Source organism: Lagopus muta, chromosome 3 (genome assembly GCF_023343835.1).
Source record: "Lagopus muta isolate bLagMut1 chromosome 3, bLagMut1 primary, whole genome shotgun sequence".
NCBI lineage: Eukaryota > Metazoa > Chordata > Aves > Galliformes > Phasianidae > Lagopus > Lagopus muta.
This window is the reverse complement of record NC_064435.1, coordinates 25,667,645-25,692,207: the sequence shown is the minus strand read 5'-3', so window position 1 is coordinate 25,692,207 and position 24,563 is coordinate 25,667,645. Positions and strand designations below refer to the sequence as shown.

General features: G+C 39.3%; 1 protein-coding gene across 1 annotated transcript in view; it reads right to left on the bottom strand.

Annotated features, from left to right (window-relative positions):
* Nucleotides 1–22,170, bottom strand: part of MMP16 (matrix metallopeptidase 16) — a 178,539-nt gene extending 156,369 nt beyond the window's left edge. Inside the window, exon 1 of the mRNA XM_048939421.1 lies at nucleotides 21,746–22,170. Within this exon, the coding sequence (XP_048795378.1) occupies nucleotides 21,746–21,877 (132 nt within the window). The 5' untranslated portion in view covers nucleotides 21,878–22,170. The remainder of the gene's footprint in view (nucleotides 1–21,745) is intronic.
* Nucleotides 22,171–24,563: the final 2,393 nt, after the last annotated feature.

Genomic DNA, 24,563 nt, shown 5'->3' with positions numbered 1-24,563 from the left:
GGCTACCATGCTCCGTACTAGTACCAATTGAGACTTGCCTTTGATCACACAGATCAAATAACCAGACATTCCACCTGGGCAGATACATACGCAGAAATTTGGATCAATTCCACGACATGTTAAATGACTTTACCACCAAACTGCAGATAACTCCTATGGCATGTGCCAAGTTCCATAGGAATCACCAGGGATGGCAAACTTTCACTGAATGGGATGTTTAAGCAAAGAGTGAACGTGTCTAGACAGTGGAAGCAGTACAGACTGGAGACTCAAAAGAACAATAAGACTGTGGAAGAGTGACTGAAAAGTCTGTCTGGAGTGATGACTAATGTTTTCCAGTATATATGTTAAAAGGTTTCAATAAATGTCCTATAAAGTGCTACAGAAAGTGCACAGATCGTGTTTTTACATAGCATTATTATCATCATGAAAATATGTTTGCCAGTGTTTGTCAAGCATTTTTGAAAGCACTGAACAAGGATGCATTTAAATGCAGAAATAATAAAATGCAGTCATATTTAGCTGCTAGGCGACTATGAAAGAATGTAAGGCTCTTCCTCCAGACTGCCATCACAACTTCATTTCATCCTGACACCCCATATTTCCTCCCGTGCACACAGTAATCTTGGACTCTTATGTTTTTGCTCTACTATTTTAAATGTTTAACAAAATGTTAGTTTGACCAGGAAAGTGAAATGCAGTAAGATGTATTTCCAAGTTTAGTAAAGGACTTCCTCTACATCTCTAAACCTAGAGGAGCAAAGTCTTGATCTATACAATTTATTTTTTTTTTTTGTCTTTAGATACAAGGATTTCTTGTTTCAGTGTAGGACAACGGGGAATGGTTTTAAACTAAGACGGGGGAGGTTTCAGTTAGATATTAGGAGAAAGTTTTTCACTCAGAGGGTGGTGATGCATGGGAACAGATTGCCTAAGGAGGTTGTGGATGCCCATCCCCGGAGGCATGCAAGGTCAGGCTGGATGTGGTTCTGGGCAGCCTGGCCTGGTGGTTGGTGACACTGCCCGTGGCAGGGAGGTTGAAACTGGATGATCATTGTAGTCCTTTTCAACCCTGGTCATTCTGATTCTTTGATTCTATGAAGTCTCGTGTATGTAGCAGTATGACTGCTATTGGGAAATTGACTCCACTACCTAGTAAGCATAGCAGATAGAATCAATGGTTTTTCAGGATATCTGTTTCACTATGCATTGTAGGAGAGATATGTCTTGCATATCACAAAGACAATTATAGTGACATATGAGCATCTCACATATTTTAATATAAACACTTGGTCCTCAGCCAAAGACAGGAGGAGTAGCGCTGCTAATGCTAATGGAGCAGCAGTGGTGTAGTATGTATCATGCTTTCCTTCTCCACTTGCAGCAAAATGCAAATAATTTTTCTCAGAATGCAGATCAGACAAAGTGGATAGGTCAAAGTAGCAACATTTACAGCTTGTACTGCTAGTGAACACTCCAGAATAATTTTGAGAGAAAATTATTTCAACTTGAGGCAGAAATGATGTACTCATTTAATACCATGATGAAAAGTAAGAAAAATGTTTCTACTGACCTAGCTTTGTAAGAGAAGTAATCCAGGTGACCACAGACACAGAAATGTCAAATAAAAATCCCCATTCATTTCAATCAGGACACAATTTCACTGTAGGAATTTGGCTATCACTAAGATTACTAGTCTTACCCTATTTTCAGTAATTTCTCTTCTGCTTTAAAGTAAAACAATAAAGTTGAAGCGGGGAGAAAGAGTCCCATACATTATGTTCTAATAACCACATAAAGAACAAGGGTGTATCTGAAGAACCACGATCCAGTAGCTCCGATCTCACTTTAGGACAGAAATTGAAAATGCTTGTTATGGTCTTACCTACAAACTTTTAAAACTGTATGTAGCATAGATAAGGTAAATCAATCTCATACGACAGACAACCTATATACACAGCAAATTTATTGTACATGTTGCTGATATGATAGACAAGTGTGACATGATGAACATTTTGTTCACCTTGATTTGAAGCTCATTCATGATGTACCACACAGCAGTTTCAGCTACAAGGTCGGACACTAAAAAAAAATGCTCATTCAGATTTAGAATTTGCTTATGAGAAGAAAATGGAGGGTGTCAGCTCAGGAGAAAACATTTGACTTGTACAGGAGTTATCACAACAGTTATCAATAGCTTGAAATTTACACAGTTTATACTGAAGACAGTATTTCACAGAATATCAGAGAAGGATAATAATATTAATGATTAAAAAAAACAACTACACTGAGCTTTCTCCTTTCAGGACACTGAACACTCTGGATTACTCTAAACACCATTCTTAAAAGCATGCTTTCCCAGACTTTTTCCAGTCTTATTCTATATACCAGGACAAACTATAAAAAAAAAAACATAAGGGGAAAAAAATGGAGGAAGACTCATTTTTTCCCAACTGAATACTACTTTGAATGTAATCTTAAGGGCATTAGTAATGCTGGATGCCTGCTAATACAGGAGTTCAGAGGGCTGCTGCTGGATAACACAAGCTGATCATCCTAGCTCAGCTACCAAAAATATGGTTCAAATAATTTCTCACTGGCTTTTTTCAGAGTTTCAAGAAGCACCAACAAAGAACGATCTTTTTGAAGTTCCTCTGACTTACGCCCATCAGAACAGGAGAATTCAAGCACAGCTTGCTCCCAAATCATATCCCAAATAAGTGCAACGTAATTCTCCACATCCATCTAAGGGGCTAAAGCCTTTTATTTGCCCTTAGGAAACAGGTTTTCCACCAAGATTTCATAAATTCTGGGACTTTTCCAGGAGGTACAGACCTGAATGTGAGGCAAGATCATAGCATTTACACTACCCACAACATGCAACCTCAACAGAAAGTTTGTAATCTGGTATGGCAGGCATATAAATTGCAGGGAATTATTTCATAGAATCACAGAATCATTTCAGTTGGAATGAACTTTCAAAGTTCATCTAGTCCAACTCCCTTGCAGTGAGCAGGAACATCTTTAGCTTGGTCAGGTTGCTCAGAACCCCATCCAGCCTGACCTTGAATGACTCCAGGGATGGGACATCCACCACATCTCTGGGCATCCTGTTCCTGTGCTTCATTGCCGTTAGTGTGAAAAAAAACTTTTTTTCTTTCTTATATTTCCTCTTCAGATACTGAAAGGCTGCTATCAGGTGTTCCCAGAGCCTCCTCTTTTCCAGACTGAACAGCCACAGCTCTCAGTTTCTCCTCATAAGAGAGGTGTTCCATCCCTTGAATCATTATTGTGGCCCTCCTCTGTACGTGCTCCAACTGGTCCATATCTCTCCTGTACCAAGGACTCCATATCCAGACGCAGTACTCCAGATGAGGTCTCACCAGGGCAAAGTAGAGGGGCAGGATCACCTCCCTTGACCTGCTGATCACATTTCTTCAGATGCAGTTCAGGATATGACTGGCTTCCTGGGCTGCGAGGACACATTGCTGACTCATATCCAGCTTCCCATCCACCAGTACCTACAAGTTCTTTTCAGCAGTCTGTGCTCAAATCCTTTCGTCCCCTAGCTTGTATTGACAATGGGGATTACTGTGACCCAGGTAAAAGACTAAAAGAACTTGCAATTGGCTTTGTTGAATCTCGTGAGGTTTTCCTGGGCATACTGCTCAAGCCTGTCTAGGTTTCTTCAGATGGCAAGGTTTCTCTAGGTCTCTCTAGATTTCACGAGAGCTGATGCAGAGGTGATATTCAGAGTTAACAATTAATGTTTCCACCTCTGTTGACTCCATTCTCACATTCTATTTCTGGTTTGATCAGCTTTGGCGCAGTGTCGGGTAACTTGCACTGTCACTAACTTTTCTACAGACAATGACAGGAAAAAGCATGTCCATCTCCCTTGTAATCAGCACATTCTCTTTCAAACCTAAACTTGCATCCAAGGAAAACATGCTCATTAGAAAGCAGAAATTCTAAGGAAATATAATGCAGGGCAGACAACAACGTGCAGACTCTCAGCCTAATTTATGCAATGATTTCAGACATTTGATGGCATAGTTTCAAAATCACATGTAAAATATGACTAAGCCCTTCCCCAATAGATCACAATGACTCTACTGCAGACTAATACTAAATAAAGTCTTGTTTCTCAAGTCTTCAAATCTGGTTAAGCTCCCCATCTACCACAAAGGTGTCTGAAGTTAACCCTTCACTATGATGCCTGGATAATGTGAGTCCAAAGAAAATACTGTTATGCAGAACAAATAAACAGTGAAAGAATCTGTTTTCCAACACAGTCTCAGACATTAGTATTTTTTGACAGAAGCTACAACGAACTGTGATAAGGACATAGATGTCCTGGACTCTTCCCCTTCACATATCATCTGAGAAGAGTGAATCACCGAACGGAACAACTCAAAAATCAGTTCATGTAAGAACGCTCATAGAAAAGACCAGACATGCTTAAATTAAATGTGCCTGTGACCGTTGTTGAGCACACACACACACACACAAATAACTAGCGCAATAACTCACCTCTATCCTGTTAAACACAAAGCATGCCTGAACTCAAATCCCTCAGAGGGTTGTCCTGAAGACTTCTGTAGCATCCATTAGCTTACCAGTAGAGTTATTCTGTCTGATAGTGAATTTTATACTTTTTGAAACATGACCTGTTATTTTGAAACTTAACTCCTGCAAGTTAATTTGCCATGAGCGCTGTATCTTGAGTCAAGAAAACTGATTGAAAGAAATGTTCTATGATACAAAAGTTTATCCAAAGCTTTTCAGTTTATTATCCATTCTTGAAATCTTTAAACTCATTTAATATACTACAGAATTATATTAATCAGTTAGGTCTACCGCAATTTAAACTAGATCAGCATTTTTACAAAGAACTCTCCAGAAAACCTTCAAAAATAGTTGTATTATTAAATATATTATATATAAACAGATCTCTTTCAAAAATCTTCCAATAACATGTTCTTTCAGAATAAATCCACAGAGTATAAATTGAAGCTCATAGTGAACACAGAAATAATATCTTGTAAAGGATCTGCTTCACATTATGTAAGACTGGTTTTACAGCCATCTGGGACTGCATTTCCAATGCTTTTTTGTCTTCAACATTTGTGATCAGGGCTTTACATCTAAGCTGAACATAATGAGTTAAATTCATTCCACTAGTCTAGAGATTCTTTGGGTGAATATAACCAAATCTGAGTCTATTGGTACAAGCAAAGAGCAATGCTCCTGCTCTCTTCTTTCAGAACAGACAGCCACACCATCCACTGCATTTATCTGAGAGGTAACAGTGTATTTCTGTTAAGCTCTTACTTTAAAATTAAAGACTTGCTGATTCCTTTCTACCCAAGTAACATTTTCTGAATCGTAGGAAAGAGATGCAGTAGCTGATTTAAAATTATAGGTAGACATAGTTAAAATAATGCTGAACTTTCCATTTCTTGAACAAGCAGAATCCCTATTGCAAGGTCTTCCAAAGGTCATCCCTTGATTTTCAACTTCTGACTCATGCATGAATCACTGAGGGAATTCTGAAGATTAAATTTATATTTTAAAGCAGTCAAATGTTTGTTCCCTGCCTCTCCCTCCCTCAAAATCAATACCTATTGAATGTGCATCACTGGCATTTTTCTCATGAAAATATTTTCTAAACTGTCAGCTACTTTTTCTGTCTCCTTAAATTTCACATTTTTCAATTGAGGTAAACCAAAATAAAGCAGCAACATAAAATAATTTTAAAAGTATCCAATTATATATGAAGAAGAAGGAATTTTATTATCTAAATACCGGTATCTAAATTAAGCTACCCATTTACAAGTGATTTTTGGTATGTTACTAAAAGTACACGTCATTACTGACACTGGTGCTGTAATGTACTGCCTTTGGATGTCTGCTCTCTAGAATGCCACTTCACAATTCCATTTGTCCCCCTTGGATGCTACAAAATACTGAGTTAGAGAATAAAATCACAATCTTAGTTTAGAAGCAGTAGAACCTGTGCTTTCCTCCTCCAATGTAATAAATTATAGATTCTGTACAAAAAAAAAAAAATTCAGTCTCTGCTGCTGCAAACAGTTAGCATTCAAGACGAAAGTTAGGCTAATCATAGTTAGGCTTCTTCCATGGTCAAGCATACACTGCTGTACCAGGCCTGTCAGCCAGCCACTTTTAGACAGTTTAACAGTATTAGGTAAAATGTAAAATGTTGATGCCCTTCACAACAACCCTTTGAAAAAGTCTTTGGCAGCAGCTAGAAGCACTTTGACCTTTTGAAGTGGCAAGTTTTAACAGTAGAAAAAAAAAATAACAAGCAAATGGTGTTTTGAAAGACAATCCAAACTGAAAAGTACTGTGAGGTGAGTATTGTGACTGGAATTTTAGATAAGTGATACCTTAACCATTTGGTATCTTTCTTGAAGATTTAGTTTATTGGCTATAATGAAAATATTTTGTTCCTTCTTTAACTGAAGTTCCTGCCACTAATTCAGGAAAATAAAATTATCTTGAAAATGCTCACAAAAAAGCTCAAAAATCAGAAGGCAAACAAAAATATTTCAAAAGCTATTTTACGACTTTCAAACCACACAGGGTCACAATTGGCAGCACTGAATTAAATATTATTGGAAAAAGGCACTTTCATATATGGTGGCTGAATAGTATTAAGTGACAAAAGCAATGAAGCGGAGAAGTCAATTGATGCAATACAATACAAAATTTTGTTCTAATGAGATAGTTATTGAGTTCTTAAAGTAGACAGACTAATATGAAAGAATAAACATTATAGTTAATAGCTGTCAGTAGAGACATCAGCTTCACTGAAGAAGGAAAATTACAGTTAGACTGAGAGTATAGGGCAAGGAAAGAATCCAGTCCATTATGGCTGATGACATAAGTTAGACTATATAAGCTCTTTCATTAAATGCTTAGAATTAATTTTCCTTTCCCCCCTAGTATTCTTTCTGGGATTCTTTCATAGTGGTCTCTCTCTAAGTGGTATCACACTTTCTTCTAATGACAAGATTCAGTTCACACACACAGATATTTTATCTCCACTTCTTTTTGTACCAATTTTAACCTGTATGTATTGGCTGAGATTATGGGTTTAAATAACAACATTCATCTTAGGCATTCAGTGTAAACCATTCATTGACACCATTAAAATGTTGGGTGATTCAAGGCTTTTCAAACAGCTTGGAGTAAAATACTGGATCCAATAAAATTAATGGCAAAATCTGATGGATTCTGTTAAGTTTGAATCTCATCAATGCTTTCCAGTCGAGACCACTTGCCATAGTATCCGTATCCAATTAGGATAATAAGTAAATAAGCAAAAAAGTAGCACAAGTACAAGTAGTACAAGTAAAAGAAAATAGAGAAAATATGGGTAGATTCCCTTCTTTCTGTTTTTCAACTGTTTATCATTGAAACACGGATAATATATGAGCTCTATAAAAAGAAACCATGTAGCAAAAGCGTATTAAGCATATTCATACTCTTCTACATAAATCTGAAGGCTGTTCACTTCTTTCAATGGCTCTATGAATTCTTTGTTACAAAGGAAAAAAATCATTTTCAATTATTTTATTTGTATTTCACTAAACACCATCAAACAATTTTCAGCCACACATGTAGCTTTTTGATGTCTAAAAACAAGATTAAATCTACAAAGTACATTCTTTGTAGGACATTTTAAAGTTAAAAGTCTCGATCTCTCCTTTTCTGGCTATCCCGTTAAGACTAATGTGCATGATGAATTCCTTCATTTGAACACTAGAGAAACTACAGTTGCTTAAGACTCTCCTGCCCTCAGCCACTCATAACTTTTATTAAATATCAACAAACACAGTGCTTTAACATTGTTAAAGCTTGCTTTCACCTTAAGAATCATTTCCTGGGCTGCTGAAAATTCGTAGAGGGAAGGGAATATTCATAAAACACAAACTCAAAAACAAACAATAACAACAACAACAACAAAAAAAAAACTCTAACTCTTACATGAAACACAGGTTTTGCTTTGTTTTAATCAAAACTAAAAAAAGAATATATGTCCACAGAATCTAAATTATTTTGGTCCAATTTAAACTGACATCAGCTCCTTAGAAAGATCATGCATGCAGAGAAAAATTCTCTAATATCTCAATGGAAAATACATCTAAGCAATTAATCCATGAAGAACAATGACTCTATCTTTATCTGACAGCTGGGACAAAAAGTGAATTCTCCTAGCAGCCAGGAAAAATGATGGATGATTCACAAAGGAATGAAAATACTGTTTTTTTCTCTAAATGAGCCTGTCAGTGCAAAACAATAGAGTAGAACTAAATATTACAGTGGAAGATCTTCAGGAATAGAAGACTGCAGATATAATCACTCTTCCTTCCCAAATGCAAACCTAAGAATCAGCAGTAGAACTACTATCTCTACAATTACATGGTAGCAGAAAATTCAGTGAAATTGTACATCAGGTAGCACACTCAGGTATTTGGAGTTTTGAATGTACAAAGTAAGCAAGCAAACGTATAAACTGGCCAACAACTCTCTTATTATGACCCAGTCACTTTCACAGTTCTGGAGGCCTACAGCAAACAGCATAAACAAATCAATGAATTAACGTATCCAACTATGATGACATGCAAAGTCTAACATTAACACAAAAATGCAAATTTTCATTGAATCAGTCCACTAAATTAACAGAAGTACTTGTAATCAGCTAATTATTCTTTAGGACTCAAGACTCTTACACAGATAGATTAATAAAATGTCATTTTCATTTTTTAATTCTTGGAGGATTGTCTATCAGGCTATAGACATCAAGGAAGTTTATTCTTCTAAAATATATTTTCTAATTACTCTATAAAAAAACATTCTGTTCTCTCCCTTTAACGGCAAAAAATAGCTGTTTAGAGGTTTGTGTATTTCAGAAGGAAAGACAGCCCTTAAAATCACTTAGGCATCAAAAAACTGTCATAAGCACTGTTTGTAAAATGTGCCTCTGTAGATTAGCATGTTGCACACTGATTTAAACAGACTCGGGACTGGCCTTATTAAGGTTGAAGGCAAAACTGCCTTGATGTCATTAGAGTAATGCTTTGTTCTTCACATCTGTAAATATTTAAAATACATGAAATCTGAAGAGGTAAGTGTTATCCTCTGGCATTATGTGATAAATGTATTTAATGATGTGTGGGGCATGAGCGAGAGAGAGTACTCTACAGCAGTGCAGTTCTGTTCTTAGCTTTGTCTAGACATACAGTTTCCAGTGTGACTTGAGAGGATCTGATTTACCAGAGAACAGCAAACACATCCCTAGTTGTGCTATTCTGGAACATTATCTAAAGGTCAAGCAAGACAGTCAACACAATGTGAACAGCACCAGGTACTTAGACACTTAATGAAAAGCACCCGTGAAGAGAGAAGGAGTTAACTCCAAATCAAGACATTAAAATTACAGCATCTACCTTAGAGAGCCCCATACCTACAGGTGCCTTGACAATCTCCACCTTCATTAAAATCTGGAATAGAATTAAGTTACCGAAACAGAAGAGCCTAGTGCTATCTGAAATGACTTAGGACACACAGCCTGGCTTCTAGTTATTCACCTAAAAAGAGGAAGCTTCTATAGGTCCTGTGGTATTCCTAACTGGAGTCAACTTTCAACTATTGTTGCCAGTAGCCAAAAGAGAAGTCTACCGAAAGGAACACTTCTAGTTTAGCTTTCCCTAATGTACATTTACCAGAGTCTTTTCAAGTTCAATTTTGAAAGTCCCATCACTGTAGATTTTAAAACTTGAATTTACAAAATGCCAACAAATATACAATAATAAGTGATCCAGCACTGGCAGAGAAATAGGCTCTTTAAAAGTCATTCTCCATCTCTAATATCAATGATTTTATGGTTTAGTAAAGACAGATGTTTTTGCTTGGCAGCAGGCTGTACAAAGGCAAGCTGAAGAAAACAAATGAAAAACAAACAAACAAACAAACAAAAATGAGATAAGAAAGAAAGAAGCAAAGAAAAGAAAAGTTATGAGAAAAGTCACAGAAAATAAGTTCATAACTTGAGGTGCAGGTGGCTTAAAGATTCAGCTTCCAATTCTAAACTTAACACGTCAATATAGCAAATTTTTTATTCCCTCAGTGCCTCATGTTGCACAATTAGCTATTTAATAACAGAAGTATGTGAGCAGCAAGTCTGCCTATTTGTGGTGTGTATGGGAACTGCTAAATCACAGCCCAAACCTCTGACTGATCACCTGAGGCAAGCATTGAGTCAGCCATGGGAACACGGGTGAAGGCAATTCATTTAAGAGGTGACTACCAGCTGACTACTACTGCTCTGCTGGAGTTTCAGAAGTGAGCCCAGGATATGGGTAAGCTCCTATCTTTTCTGCTTTGGTGTACACAGAGCCTATGTGTATTAAACAAAAAGGTTAGATACTGTGGTAACAAAATAACATAAATGTTTGTAAAAAAAAAAAAAAAAAAAAAGTATTTAATATCTCATTTGCTTACAAAATAGAACTCTTTAACTTTGCATTGTGGAACGTTTACAGTTTGATCTGAAATCCATTTTATTATTCAAATACACTTTGAACCAGACTAACTGATTTCATATTTGGGTACCAAGAGTTTTCTTATTCAAACTTTCCTTCTGAAATACAATATGATACACTGTATTCTTTAGCTGTCTGATTGCATCTTCCGTGTAATCCTGCTAACTATCAAGTTGTAGTACTTACATTAAGAAAAAAAACAACAGGGAAACTAAAACGGAAGCAAAAAAAGATTTCACATGTTACTATGGACACATTTGTTTTACCTTTTCTGCTCTTTTTTTCTTGAACATCCTCATTACTTCATTATTACACTGATAACCAAACTGAAATACTGTATGTATTTTTTACGTTATTTCCTTACTGTTTCTTTGTTGTTTGTTTGTTTATTTATTTCATTTAAAAAAAAAATACTGCTCTAAGACGAATGATGAAGAAGCATTTATGTCTCTTTAGCATCACTTAGCTCGCGGAAGTCACGTAATCACCAGCGCTTACTCTCACATGGGACTTCAATTTCCCTGATGTATGTTGGAAATATAATATGGCACAGAGGAAGATGTCCAGGAGGTTTCTAGACTGTGTGGAAGGTATCTTCCTTATGCAACTGGTAGGAGAGCCTACTGGGTTGGTGCCCTGCTAGACCTGATCTTTGCTAACAGAGAAGAACTGGTGGGAGAAGTGAAGCTTGGGGACTGTCTTGGGCAGAGTGACCGTGGAATTGTAGAATTCTCCATTCTTGAAGATGTCAAAAGAGTGACCAGCAAAACTACTTTCTTGAACTTTCAGAGAGCAGATTTTGATCTGTTCAGGGCACTTGTACCACGGGTCACTTGGGAGTCACTTCTCAAGGGTAAAGGGGCCCAGGAAGCCTGGATGCTCCTCAAGATGGAAATCTTAAAGGCACAAGAACAGGCTGTCCCTGAGTGCTGTAAGGCAAGCTGTAGGGGAAGATGACTGGTGTGGATCAGCCAGGAATTACTGTTGAGACTCAGGGAGAAAAAGAGAGTCTACATCCTCTGGAAGGAGGGACAGGCTACTTGGGGAGATCACAAGGAAGTAGCTAAGGTATGCAGGGAGGAAGTTAGGAAGGCAAAAGCCCAACTTGAAATCAGATTGGCCACTGCAGTAAAAGACAATAAAAAAATCCTTTTATAAATATATCAATGGCAAAAGAAGAACCAAGGATAATTCTCATCCTATACTTGCCGCAGCAGGGAATGTGGCCACTGAGGACAAGGAGAAGGCTGGGGTCCTCAATGCCTTCTTTACATCTGCCTTTAATAGCCAGATCAGTTATTCTCTAGGCGTTTTATGCCCTGATCTGGAAGTCTGGGAAGCTACTCAGAATATACCCCCAGTGATTCAGGTGGAGACAGTCAGAGAGCTCCTCCTCTATCTAGACTGTCACAAGGCCATGGGACTGGATGGGCTACACCCTTGGGTGCTGAGGGAGCTTGTGGGAGTAATTGCCAAGCCACTCTCGGCCATCTATCAGCACTCCTGGTTAACTGGAGAGGTCCCAGAAGATTGGAGGCTTGCTGATGTGACTCCTATCTTCAAGAAGGGCTGTAATGAGGATCCGGGGAACTACAGGCCTGTTAGCCTGACCTCGATACCAGGGAAAGTAATGGAGCAAATCATCTTGGGTGAGATCGCATGGCATGTGTGTGGTGTCCAGAGGATCAGGCCTAGCCAGCATGGGTTTGTGAAAGGCAGGTCGTGCTTGACCAACCTCATCCCCTTCTATGACTGGATGACCAGTCTGGTAGATGAGGGAAGGGCTGTTGATGTAGTCTACCTAGACTTCAGCCAAACCTTTGACACAGTCTTTCACAGGTTTCCTCTGGGGAAACTTTTTGCCCGTGGTCTGGACAGGTCTACCCTTCTTTGGGTAAGGAACTGGCTAGAGGGCCATGCCCAACAGGTAGTGGTTAATGGAGTTAAGTCCAGCTGGTGACCCATTTCAAGTGGTGTCCCCCAGGGGTCAGTACTGGGGCCAATCTTGTTTAATACCTTTATTGATGACCTAGATGAGGGGATTGAGTGCACCCTCAGCAAGTTTGCAGATGACATCAAGCTGGGAGGTGGTGTTGATCTGCCTGAGGGTAGGGCGGCCCTTCAGAGGGATCTAGATAAGCTGGATCCCTGGGCTGAGGTGAATGGGATGAGGTTCAACAAGGCCAAGTGTCAGGTTCTGCACTTTGGGCACAACAACCCCATGCAGCGTTACAGGCTTGGGGATGAGTGGCTGGATGAGTGTGAAGAGTAAAGGGACCTCAGGGTGTTGGTTGATGCTCGGCTGAACATGAGCCGACAATGTGCCCAGGTGGCCAAGAGGGCCAACAGCATCCTGGCCTGCATTAGAAATAGTGTGGCCAGCAGGAGCAGGAAGGTGATCATCCCCCTCTACTCAGCACTGGTGAGGCCACACCTTGAGTATTGTGTTCAGTTTTGGTCTCCTCACTACAGGAAGGACATTGAGGCCCTGGAGTGTGTCCAGAGAAGGGCAATGAAAGTGGTGAAGGGTCTGGAGCACAGTTCTTATGGGGAGCGGCTGACGGAGCTGGGATTGTTCAGTCTGGAGAAGAGGAGGCTCAGGGGAGAACTCATTGCACTCTACAACTTCCTGAAGGGAGGTTGTGATAAAGAGGGGTTTGGTCTCTTCTCCCAGGTAATGAGCAGGACCCAGGGAAATGGCTGCAAGTTGTACCAGAGGGGGTTTAGGTTAGACATGAGGAAAATCTTTTTCTCTCAGAGACTGGTCAGGCACTGGAATGGCTGCCCAGAGAGGTGGTAGAGTCGCTGTCCCTGGCAGTGTTCAAGAGGAGTCTGGATGAGGAGCTGCGAGATATGGTTTAGTGCTTGTGGTGGCAATGGTAATGAGAAGATGGTTGGACTAGATGATCTCATAGGTCGTTTCCAACCTTGTGTTTCTATGATTCTATGACTTCTATTTTTTTTGCCATGTATTGGAAACGACAGGAATTACTCTTCAATTACTTTAATGCAAATTTGTGGAAGCTAAGTTAAAAAGATGATAGCTCTTGCTATCAATATTGACAACCTTGTTATCAATATGCGAAGTCATAATTGAACTGGACACACAACTCAGATCTCCAACCTCCCTATACAGTGCCTTAATCACTAACATCATCATATTTTTCCTACATATTAGAAATTACAACACAGATAGAGATAATGAAAACATTTTCAAGGATGACATACTGTACAAGTAGGGAAGGATAGAAGTGTCAGAAGCCAGCACTTCATGATTAAGTAATTTTTTAAAAAATGTAGTACAGTTCTGATTTATTTTTTTTTTTTAATATATAGAATATCTAAACATATATATGATTATTTATATGTAGAACCAATAAGAAAAAAGTCTCATTTGCCAAGATCAAAATCATGCTGTAAATTAAGCTATATAAATCTATTATTGCTAGCAATAATAATTAACTTTATTGTGTGGAAGACAGATCATCTATTTCATTTGTAATTAAATACATTGCTACTATTCTGCACAGCTTGTAAAACACAGTATATAGACAAACAGAATATGTCAGTTGCTCTGTCAAGACAGTGGGTCAAAGCAATTTCCTAGAAGGACATCACACAACCAAAGTCTGAGGTAAGAACAAAAAACTCTGACAGGATCATCACCTTCAGATCCAGATACAACACAAGAAGGAAGCAATTTCCTCTTTGGTATTTCATTTCATAAAAATCTATTGTCACATTTAAAGGAAGCATGCTCCTTCCCATTGAAAAGGATGTTTGTTCTTATGTTTTGCTATCTATTTTTCCTCTGCCTTTGAGCTGATAACTTTCTGAATAAGGAAGTCTCCCTCCTTGCTAGCCTATATTTCACACACGTAAGTGGAGACTTGTCAGCAAAAACAAATGGATCAATGAAATAAAAGAACTGTGTCTCTACAAGATCATGTGGAAAAATACAATAAAAAAGATTCTGAGCTTAGCATTTCTTTCCAAGTGATCGACACAACTACACAAACAGTTCAATTGTCTCTCAAATGTAAAAATGCTGAACATCAGCTTCATGTAATACAGATGTTACGTGAGCAGGAAAAGCTGATGAAAATCCATACCGATTTGTCTTACAGCAGTTACTTTGTCCCCCATAAGCACAGCCTGGTATGAACAGTACTGGTGAGTCAATACAATTAGATACTCAAAGTGGAATGCACCAGTCCCAGAGGGAGAAGCAAAGCCACTTCCAGACCAAGCAGTAGCAACAGAGAGACTAATCACCTTCTATCCTAGCCCTAGAACGACACACATTCTCTCAAGATGCAGCCATAGGGAAATTGTCCCAATATTGCTTTCAAAGAGACATCTTTGAATAAACTACAGCACAGCTGCTCCTTTCTGCAAAGCTATTCCACACAAGGGTCAGTCAAAATATGATCAATCAAGAACTAACAAAAAAGGCAAAATATTTGTCATCTAGAGTCACAAAACAATTGTCAAATCATATGCTTTAAGAATGTGTTTTCACACAGTGTAATAAAAACTGTTGTTTTCTATAGAGAGAAAGCAGGAAGTGACTTTAATGTTCTATAGAATTGTTGGGGCTTATTGCTTCAGCATGCCCCCTTCATAGTATATTTTAATCTCTGATTTTTCAACCCCTTTTCAACTGCTGGGTTCAAGCCTCAACGCTTTGGTTTAGACAGCCTGTGCAGTAGAATTAACAGGAGATAAATTTCTTCATAGCCTGAAGTCCTGATCCTGAAATTAATAGATTTTAAGCATGACAAAAACACATGTCCAAGCCCCTAAGTCAATTATGTGCTGTAATACCTCAGAAGGTATGCTAGGAGTATTATAATCACAGCTGAAGTGCAGATAACACTTCAGCTGGAATAAAACAGTTGTTAATATATAAATATTATAACAGCAGTTGCAGTTAATAAGTAAGACTACAGAAATATTATTTTTCTTTTTCTGTAATTTCTGTCAGTTTTTAATTCATCACAGAAATAAGTTGTTACCACTTAATTGCTCTTACTGTACAACAAAGATGCTTATAATGAATGATGATAAGCAGGAACATGAATGAACAGTTGCCAGGCAACCAATAAATAAAGGTTCCAAATAGCGTGACCTCTCTTTAAAAGATAAAGCTCTAATCATAATTATTTTTCAAATCCCTTTCTGTGCCAAGTAAAATCATGCTTGCAGCACTAATCCTGGTCCTCCTCATACAGAATGAAACTAAGTCTGTCATTTGACATATCACAGTTAACAAATTAAACAGATCCAACCTGCTCCTTCAGATTATGGTCAGTAGTGTGGTTTGAGGACAGCAAACAGGTTAGACAATAAACAGAAATCTGGAACAGGAAGGTGAGAAGCCTCAAACAATTTAGTGAGGGTAATTTAAAACTTTCATTGTTGCTTTAAGGCTCTTCAGAAAGTATCAACGTCAGCCCTTTAGGTTGTAGTTCCACAGTCATGCAGGAAATCAGAAGGATGAGACAGACTTTAAAATACTGAGACCAAATGCAGTTTGAAATTTTTTTTTTAATCCATATGATACCACATTCTCTCTTTACAAATTGTTACAATTCAGTCTTGCTGAGTGCAGAAGGAGAGGTGCCTAGAGCATGCACTGACCTTTTAGATGGATTCAAATAAAACTGACAAAGAGCAGTGTAAATCTTAAATCAGTTAAAGAAGATGGTGTATCCACTCTGAAGAAACAATGAATGGGAAGGCAAATTTACACTGTTCTACTGTAAGACGTCTTCTAAGTAATGGAAGAGCAAAATGGATTTTTCAGGGCTTTCTGGTGGGCTAATGAAGTCCGTCTTTATTTTAGTATGATCTCATGTCAGGAACCATTAGGAATACATGTTTTGGTAGGTTTACTTTGCACTGCATAAGGCGATTACATAAATCTGTTTATCTGTTTTATTTCTTTAGTAAAATTGAGAATCACTAATAGCTGTGATGCTCAAACACTAAGAAGTCAGAAATTTGCAATAGGAATACAAGAGGAACAAGAGTTATAAAAAAAAATCTGCTTTGCATCTAAGGTATAACATACTAGGTCATTGGTGAACTCTTTGGAATGGGGACCATTTTTTCAAACTGTATTTGAAGAAAACACAGGCTAAAGAATTTGTAATGTTCCCTGTAACCTTCTAAACATAAAATATCTCATATTTCATAGCAGAACATTGACCTACTGCAATTTTTGTAACAATAAATTGTTTAAATTATAGTAGAGAATGTATTCTGCTAATTAGTAGTCTCCACATATATTTCTGAATTAAATGAGAGTCTACTTTTCATACAGTAGCTATTGACTTTTGTAGTAGAAAAGCACTCAATGGCAAGACTCACATATATTGTTTGCATGTAAAAAGAATGCAGAAGATCTTTTTTAGGACAGATGGCACTATTTAAATCAAACTACCTTAATTTCTTCTCCATATTAATTCTTGAGCTTGCATTTTAACAGATTTTGTAACCTGTGTTGTGTTTGCAAACCTGTTAACCAAGGCCACTAGCTGACAAGTGTGTCAAGGTGATATTTGAAGTTTATTCCTTTTCAATTTCCAGCTGAAGAACTGTACTGTTTTCAAGCTTAAAAGACCAGAGCTTATGGAAGAAAAGGTCATGCTTTACCACTCAAGAGGAGCTGGATGCTAAATGTAAAGTTTATTAATAATGAAAACAATGGGGTTCTCAGCTACTTACTTACTGCAATGGAGGAAATTAGCAGTATTTTCCTGAAGTTTTGATTCTACTGTGCTTTGTTTCACAATATGTAATTTATTTGTCACAACACTGAAAATGGGAGGAAGTAAAAGAGTTCATAGCTTTAAATAACTTCATAACTAAATAAGATTCATTTTAAATCTCCCCTATGGATTCAGCTCTATATATTCTGCATTAGAAGAAAAAACATAGTTTAACTGTCTACTTAAGAAGAGAGATGATGAAACATGCTTTGTAGTGTTTATCAAATCATAGACACGGTGAATGAAATTTGTTCTGATTCTAAAAACACTTCTTTACACAACAGGCTTTGTGAACACACCCATCTGATACAGCTGCTCTCAGGAATAAGAAAACCCAGTATTATAATCCAATATGAATCTTATTCTAGATTCATAATAACTTATGACCAAGACATTATTGTTTTAGTAACCATTTTTCCCTTTATTTATGGTAACACTGCTTTCTAACTTTTGTATTAGGTATTTAATAGTCAGAAGATGAACTCCTAGGTTAATACCAGCTCAAACAGTACAACAATGTTGGCTTTAGGAAAACATAAAAATATCTATACAGTGAAAGATCATATGTTGACACTCCCACTATCACACAAAGGCATTATCACTCAACAGCACAACTTATTAATACTACAGAGAGAAACTCAGAGAAAAAAAAATCCTCTGCTGGCTCAGAATATCACCATCTATCAGATGACAGCAATAAACTATCTTGTGTTCACTTGTTTCAACTTTATGATTTAAATGTTTGTTTTAATAACTATTATTCCATTCACTATTTCACTTATGGATATTTACTCCTGTTAGTGTATGGAAATAGTTTAACAAAGCAGAAAAAAGAAACAACTTTACATCCATAGACATATTCTTCCATTACTGTGATTACTCACTGCTGTTATGGTTTTGGAGTAATAGTTCAGCACTGAGGATAGGGAGCTAACAATATACTCATTTTTTATCATGACATCAAATGACAGGTTTCATCAACTTGCTAATGGCAAACAGTGAGCTCTGAAAAATAATCCCAAAATCCTTCAACAAATAAGAGTATGCAAATCTTAAGCTTCATCATGATCACTTGAGCTGTCCATTCACAATCACCTCTCATTCAGCTTTACCACAGTCTCTCATTGTAGGTGTTCCCCTCCCAAGTTCTGTACTCCATGGCCCGATTCCTACTCAGCCATGTCTATCACATCTATGAATACTACATACATGAATGCATTTCAGAATTGATAATGCAGCTATCAGTGAAAGCTTGAGGACTTCATCCACATAGGTGTTTGGTTAAAAGAAATTGTACAAAGAGACAATAAAATTACAAAGAAAAATTAGCAATGTTCACACAAACGTGTAAACTTGAGCTTTGTGCTTTTCTTTTAAAAGACATTTTTATGCAATATCTTTGAGCAGCAGTAGAATCTCTTAAGAATTGCTCTGGCTCATAGCCCAACAAGTCTGCACTGAAATAAAAACTCAAAAGTGCTCCACAAATGTTTCTTTTCAATCAGGAATACGGATTAACTGAGACAGAACAGCAAAAGGAAATAAAGGATTCTGCATTTTATAATGTTCAACAGGTATTGTTTGTACTGTATTTAGAAACAGGAAATAATAGTAATATCTCCTTTCCAACCATTCTAAGTATTTGTTCAGCATCATTTAATTCATCTAAATACACATCACTTCTGTCATGAGCTCTACTTTGTGTGTTTACTCTTGTTGCCATAAGAAATATTTGTCATACATTTACACAGTGTACTATCAAATAATATTGCACTTGTGCTGACAGAGAGCATTGTACAATACACACATCACCACTGCCAACACTTTTGCCTCAAGTTTCCCATGTTTTTTAGTAGATTTTCTGTTCTCAACAAAAGGAAGTTGCATTTTCAGTGCTATCCAAATAGTTTAAACATGAGAATGGTTGTTCCGGGGCAAATCTCAAGACTGTCTAGACAGGATTATGTCACAGAGAGTGGTCAAAAACAGTGGCCTAGGGAAGAGTCCCACATCAGGATGACTCTTGAATACTAGAGAGATTCCCCAGAACCAGAACACTTTTCTGGCAACCACCAATCTGTGGATCAAAGACTGTAATATGAAGAAAAAAAAAAAACAACAAAAAAACAAAACAAACAAACAAACAAAAAAAAAAAAACAGGAAAACTGGCATATGAAGCAGGAGGCATATTTTAAACAGAAGAAATATATGCTCTCATTACACAGACTACTTCATTCTACTCAACAGTGTTTCTTAGTCTTGGTATTGTCTTTCACCCTCAAAATGTGCTGTTTTCCATATGGAAGAGGTGGCAAAAATGAAACCGTTTCCCTTCTCTCCTCACAAAACCTCCCTCCGACTGGAGTTGGCCTCCTGTTCCTATTCCACTTGACTAAACCAATCTTTTTCTCCTCCCACACTAGCTCCATCTGCTGCCCGTCTCTCCAGCAGAGCCAGATGCCAGCAAAGCAGACTACTGTGGGAGGAGAAAGTTCTGTTGCTGGAATTTCTTCCCAACACCCTGCAGGGGGCCAGCCTGTGAAGCCTGGGGAAGCTACAGGGAGCAACTTCCTCTCTTCCACGCGGCTTCCCTCTGCCCATCAGTAAAGAAGGCAGCTGAGGACAGGAGCAATAGGATAAAACCTTACCGTGCACTATGAAATTTGCAACTTCCATATTTATATCGTAACAGTCTCGCAACTGGACTTCAGACCCAACCCAGCACACTACATACTTTATAAACATACAAGAAGTCCTGCCCTGAAGAGCTTACAATGAAACAGAAGCAGAGATGTGCATTTATTTGTGATAAGGAATGAGAAAGAGTGACTAGAGTGTAGATGACAGGCTAAAAAAGGGCAGGATTTATGATCAGGAGAGATCTTAATGATGGAGTAAGTGACTATACTTTCCAGAGACAAGCTGAGGTTGTGTGTTATTAAGCAGGAGGATTGTACGTGGCACAGGAAAATATCTGCATAGAGGGAAAGTCTGGAACGAAAGAAGAGAAGGAAAGAAAAAGCAATTTTTGTTATGTTTGAGGTGATTGTACATGAGGCAGTGAGAGAAGTAAGGACTTCAGACTGAAAGGGATAGAGAAGCATCTGCAGATGCAGTCTTGCCACAGTAGCAAGAATGAGTGTCACTGAGTGAGAAAAGAGCTCAACATAAAGCAAACCAGTGTGCATACGTGTGAGACATTAAAAAAAGGCACAGGCTTCATTCTGGGAGAGAAAGCATTGTGAAAACATCAGACAAGAGAGATGAGAAACAGGAATGGGTGAGGGTGATGTATGGGCACAGCAGAAAGTTTGGAGTGGGGTTAGCAGAACAGAAATAAGAGAAGGAAAACAGATCTACCAGAAAAGTGATAAAACACACGTGAAGTTGAAAGAGCACATGTAGAAACACATAACAAAAAAAGATGAAACAGAATAGCTGGAGAAAGAGAGAAACACATCACATTGAGAAAGATGAGGGAGAAGGGCTCACAACAGAATGAGTGACAGAAAGGAAATAAAAAGGGAAAGAAGATGTGCTGGTAAGATAAAGACAGCAAAAGATCATTACTTAATGGGTCCAATTATGTAAAAAAAAAATACCAAATTGGAAAACTGGGACTGTACAGAAGAGTGACTGGAAACGGATGTTCACTGAATTCAAACTGTGTCTGTAAACTCTCATGGTCTGCCCCATCTAGGTTCCCTATGTTCTCATCTGCTTTTTTGCTTAGAAAGCAATGTATTTCCTGGTCCTCCATACCCTCAAACTTTTGTATTATAGTTGCACCTTTATGCCATTTGTTTCACCGTTTCTAGTGGCAACTCTTTGTGTTAGATTTAAACGGGAAATACTCTTATTTTGCCGAATACTTGTCCACAAAGAAACATGCCCACAATTTCAAGTTTCTTTACTCCTGTCCCCATAACGCTCTTTTCCATTCATTCTTCTGAAAGAGAGAAAGAGAGAAAGAGAGAAAGAGAGAAAGAGAGAAGAGAGAGAAAGAGAGAAAGAGAGAAAGAGAGAAAGAGAGAAAGAGAGAAAGAGAGAAAGAGAGAAAGAGGTGGGGAAAACTGCACTACAACGGTATCCTGCGTCCCTGAGACTTCCCCGAGCTGCTCCCAGTTCCTCCCAGTGCCCAGGCTGAGGCTTCCCGTCTCTCACGGGAGAGAGCAGGGAGGCAGGGCAGGGAGGGATCTCCCTCCGAAACGCATCCCTCGGGCGGGGAGGGAGCGCGCTGCCGGCTGCGGGAAGGGAAGCCAGCACGGCCGTGTGCCCTGGATGCTGACTGACATGGCTGGCTGCTTTATTTCATTTAGGGGATACGGAAAAGGGATGGGGGAAAGGGAGAGGAGGAAGCGCACGCTCGCACACACGCACACGGCTTCTCTTACCTCCACATTGAAATACTGCTCCGCTTTGCACACTGTAGCACATAAAATCCAAAGGCAGGTTTGCAAGAATAACACCCTGGATTGAGATACGAAATCCAACCGGCTTCCAGTGCTGAGTGCGAGTACGACCATAGTGAACTGTGCTTCAATGGATGGAAGGTCTCTCTCTCTCTCTCTTTTCCTTAAACAGACACACAAACAAACCAGCCCCCTCCCGTGTCCGTGAGGAGCCTGTAGCGCAGGTTCACCCACAACAGGCGAGGAGGAGGAGGAGGACCAGACACTTCCCAGATCGGGCGGCGACAGCGGGCTCAGCTCTCGCTCATCCTCACCGCCAGTCCCGTCAGGAGGGAATGTGGCGTCCGAGTGCAGCCGCAGCTCCTACACGGCTCCTCTGCCCAGCAGCAGCAACCGCCTCCCGTGCCCTCCCTCCTCCTCCTTCTGCTCCTCCTCCTCCTCCTCCTCCTCCTCTTCAGCCTCCTCCTCTTCAGCCTCCTCCCACTGTGCTTCCTCACGGGGAAGGCCGGGCTGGCGGGCTGGCTGGCTGGCCAGCTGGCTCGGCTCGGCTCAGCTCAGCGCGGCGCGGCGCGGCACGGCACGGCACGGCACAGCACAGCACAGCACAGCACGGCGCGGCTCTCCCCTCGCCGCTCCCCTCCTCTCCAGAACGTTCAGCCGCCATCTCCGTGGCTCCTCCATGCCGGCCTCCTGGCAGGCACCTTAAAGTCAGTGGGTCCGCCAGGCGGCCCTGCCGGGCTGCCTGTACGCGGCTTCGCTCGCTCGGTCGTTCCTCGTCGCTGCCGGCGTCCCGGGAGGAGCGCTCGATTCTTCCTCGCGGAACGCACCGAAGCAAGCGCTCGAACGGCTTCCAGGTGCCCCTGAGCCCGCCTCAAGGAGCGGGGCAGCGCTGGGCCCGGTGTGATTTGTGCTCTCCGTGGCTTGGAGAAACGCACAGAATCTCTACTTGCAAAGTTTGGGGAAGGTGGAATAATGATGATGCGCTTAAAGTGATATAAGCGAGACAGTCAAAGCAATCTGTGCGTTAACTGGAAATCTATTTTAATGTGCACAGATAGAGAATCATGTATGTAAGGGGAAACAAAAATGCTTTCTGCTCCAGGTAGATAAATATCTCTTGTGATTTTTATGGTTAACGGCACATTTTGTGGAGCCCTTAGATAGTTCGATAACGGGGCTTTCCTGTCAAAAAAGGTAGAATAGTGCTCAGTATTAGCGAGACAAACTATTTCAGTAACACATCTTGTTCACATATATGTTGACAGATTTAAAAAAAAAAAAAAAAAAGAAGAAGAAAAAAAAATTTAAAAGATTCCAAGATTTGAAAATCTACAATAATTATCAAAACAGTTGCAAAAATACTTACTAAGTCATGATATGAAACAATTCAGAGATAGAAGATATCAAGACAGACAAATGTTCTTTTACAGATAGTTGAGGTTAATAGCAGAATTCAACCACATGCAAGTTAAATGTATAGAATGTTGATAACACCCAGTAGCAGGGTGTGGAGACATAGTAGTTTCTCCATATTTTGGTATCTTGAAATGCCAGTTATCTTTGGAGAAGTCATGTTCTGCCTAGCCAAAAGTAGTGAGATTTAAGTTAAATTCCTTAAGGGGTATACTTTTTTCATGTTAATTACTTGATCACAGATACATAAAATGGCTTAGTTTGGAAGGGACCTTAAAGACTATCCAGCTCCAACCCTATATCATGGACAGAGTTACTATTCACCAGATCAGGCTGCTCAGGACTCCATCATCCTATGGGGATGAGGCATCTGTAACATCTTTGAGCAGCCTCTGCTCATGCCTTACCACCCTCTAAGTAAATAATTTCTTCAAACATCCAACCTAGATTTCCTCTCTTTTAGTTTACTTTACTTTTATTTAAAAGCCATTTCCCCTTGTCCTGTCACTATTAGACCATGTCAAAAATTGGTCCTCCTCCTGCTCTTAAGTTCTTTTCTAGTACTGGAAAACTGCAAGGTCTCCGTGGAGCCTTCTCCAGGCTGAACAAGCTCAACTCCCTCAACCTTTCTTTATACAAGAGAAGTCATCTTTGAGAATTTATCCAGTCATCTTTGTGGCCCTCCTCTGGACCCTCTCCAACAACTTTGTGCCGTTCTTGTATGGGAGGGTGTAGACCTGCCAACAGCACTCCAGATGGGGCATCATAAGGAGAGTAAATCACCACCCACTCCATGCTGGCCACCTCTCTTTTGATGCAGCTCAGGATACAGTTGGCCTTCCAGGCTGCAAACGCACACTGCTGGCTCATGTCCAGCTTTTCATCCACCAGAACCTGATCTGAAAGGTGTTGTCTGTTCTTCAGATTATCAGTGAAGTGGGTGATGAAATCATGAAACAGAAAACTGGAAATGAGCTGGAAGGACCTCTTGGCACTTAGTGGCCAGTATCGGAAATCGAAATGATCCTGACAAATTAATGTCTTGAACCCATCAGGAAGAAACCTCATACTGACAAATGCAAATTAAGTTTGGGAAGAAAAATCAAAAAGTATGATACTGGTAAAACTGAATCACATCAGAAAAGAATCTGAAGGATGTAATGGACCATAAATATGAGTCAGCAGCATGCTACAATTGGGGAAAAAAAAAAAGAAAAGAAAAAAAAAAAGTAAAGAAAAAAAAAAAAAGACAATACAGCTGCCTCATTGTGGAGCATATTATTAAGTGCCCTGACCAGGGGATTTTTCTGCTAGGGATTGTTGAAACCAGTTGTGGTTGATGTCAAACAAGAGAGAGGCCAAGGAAAGTAACATTTAGAAAGTACGA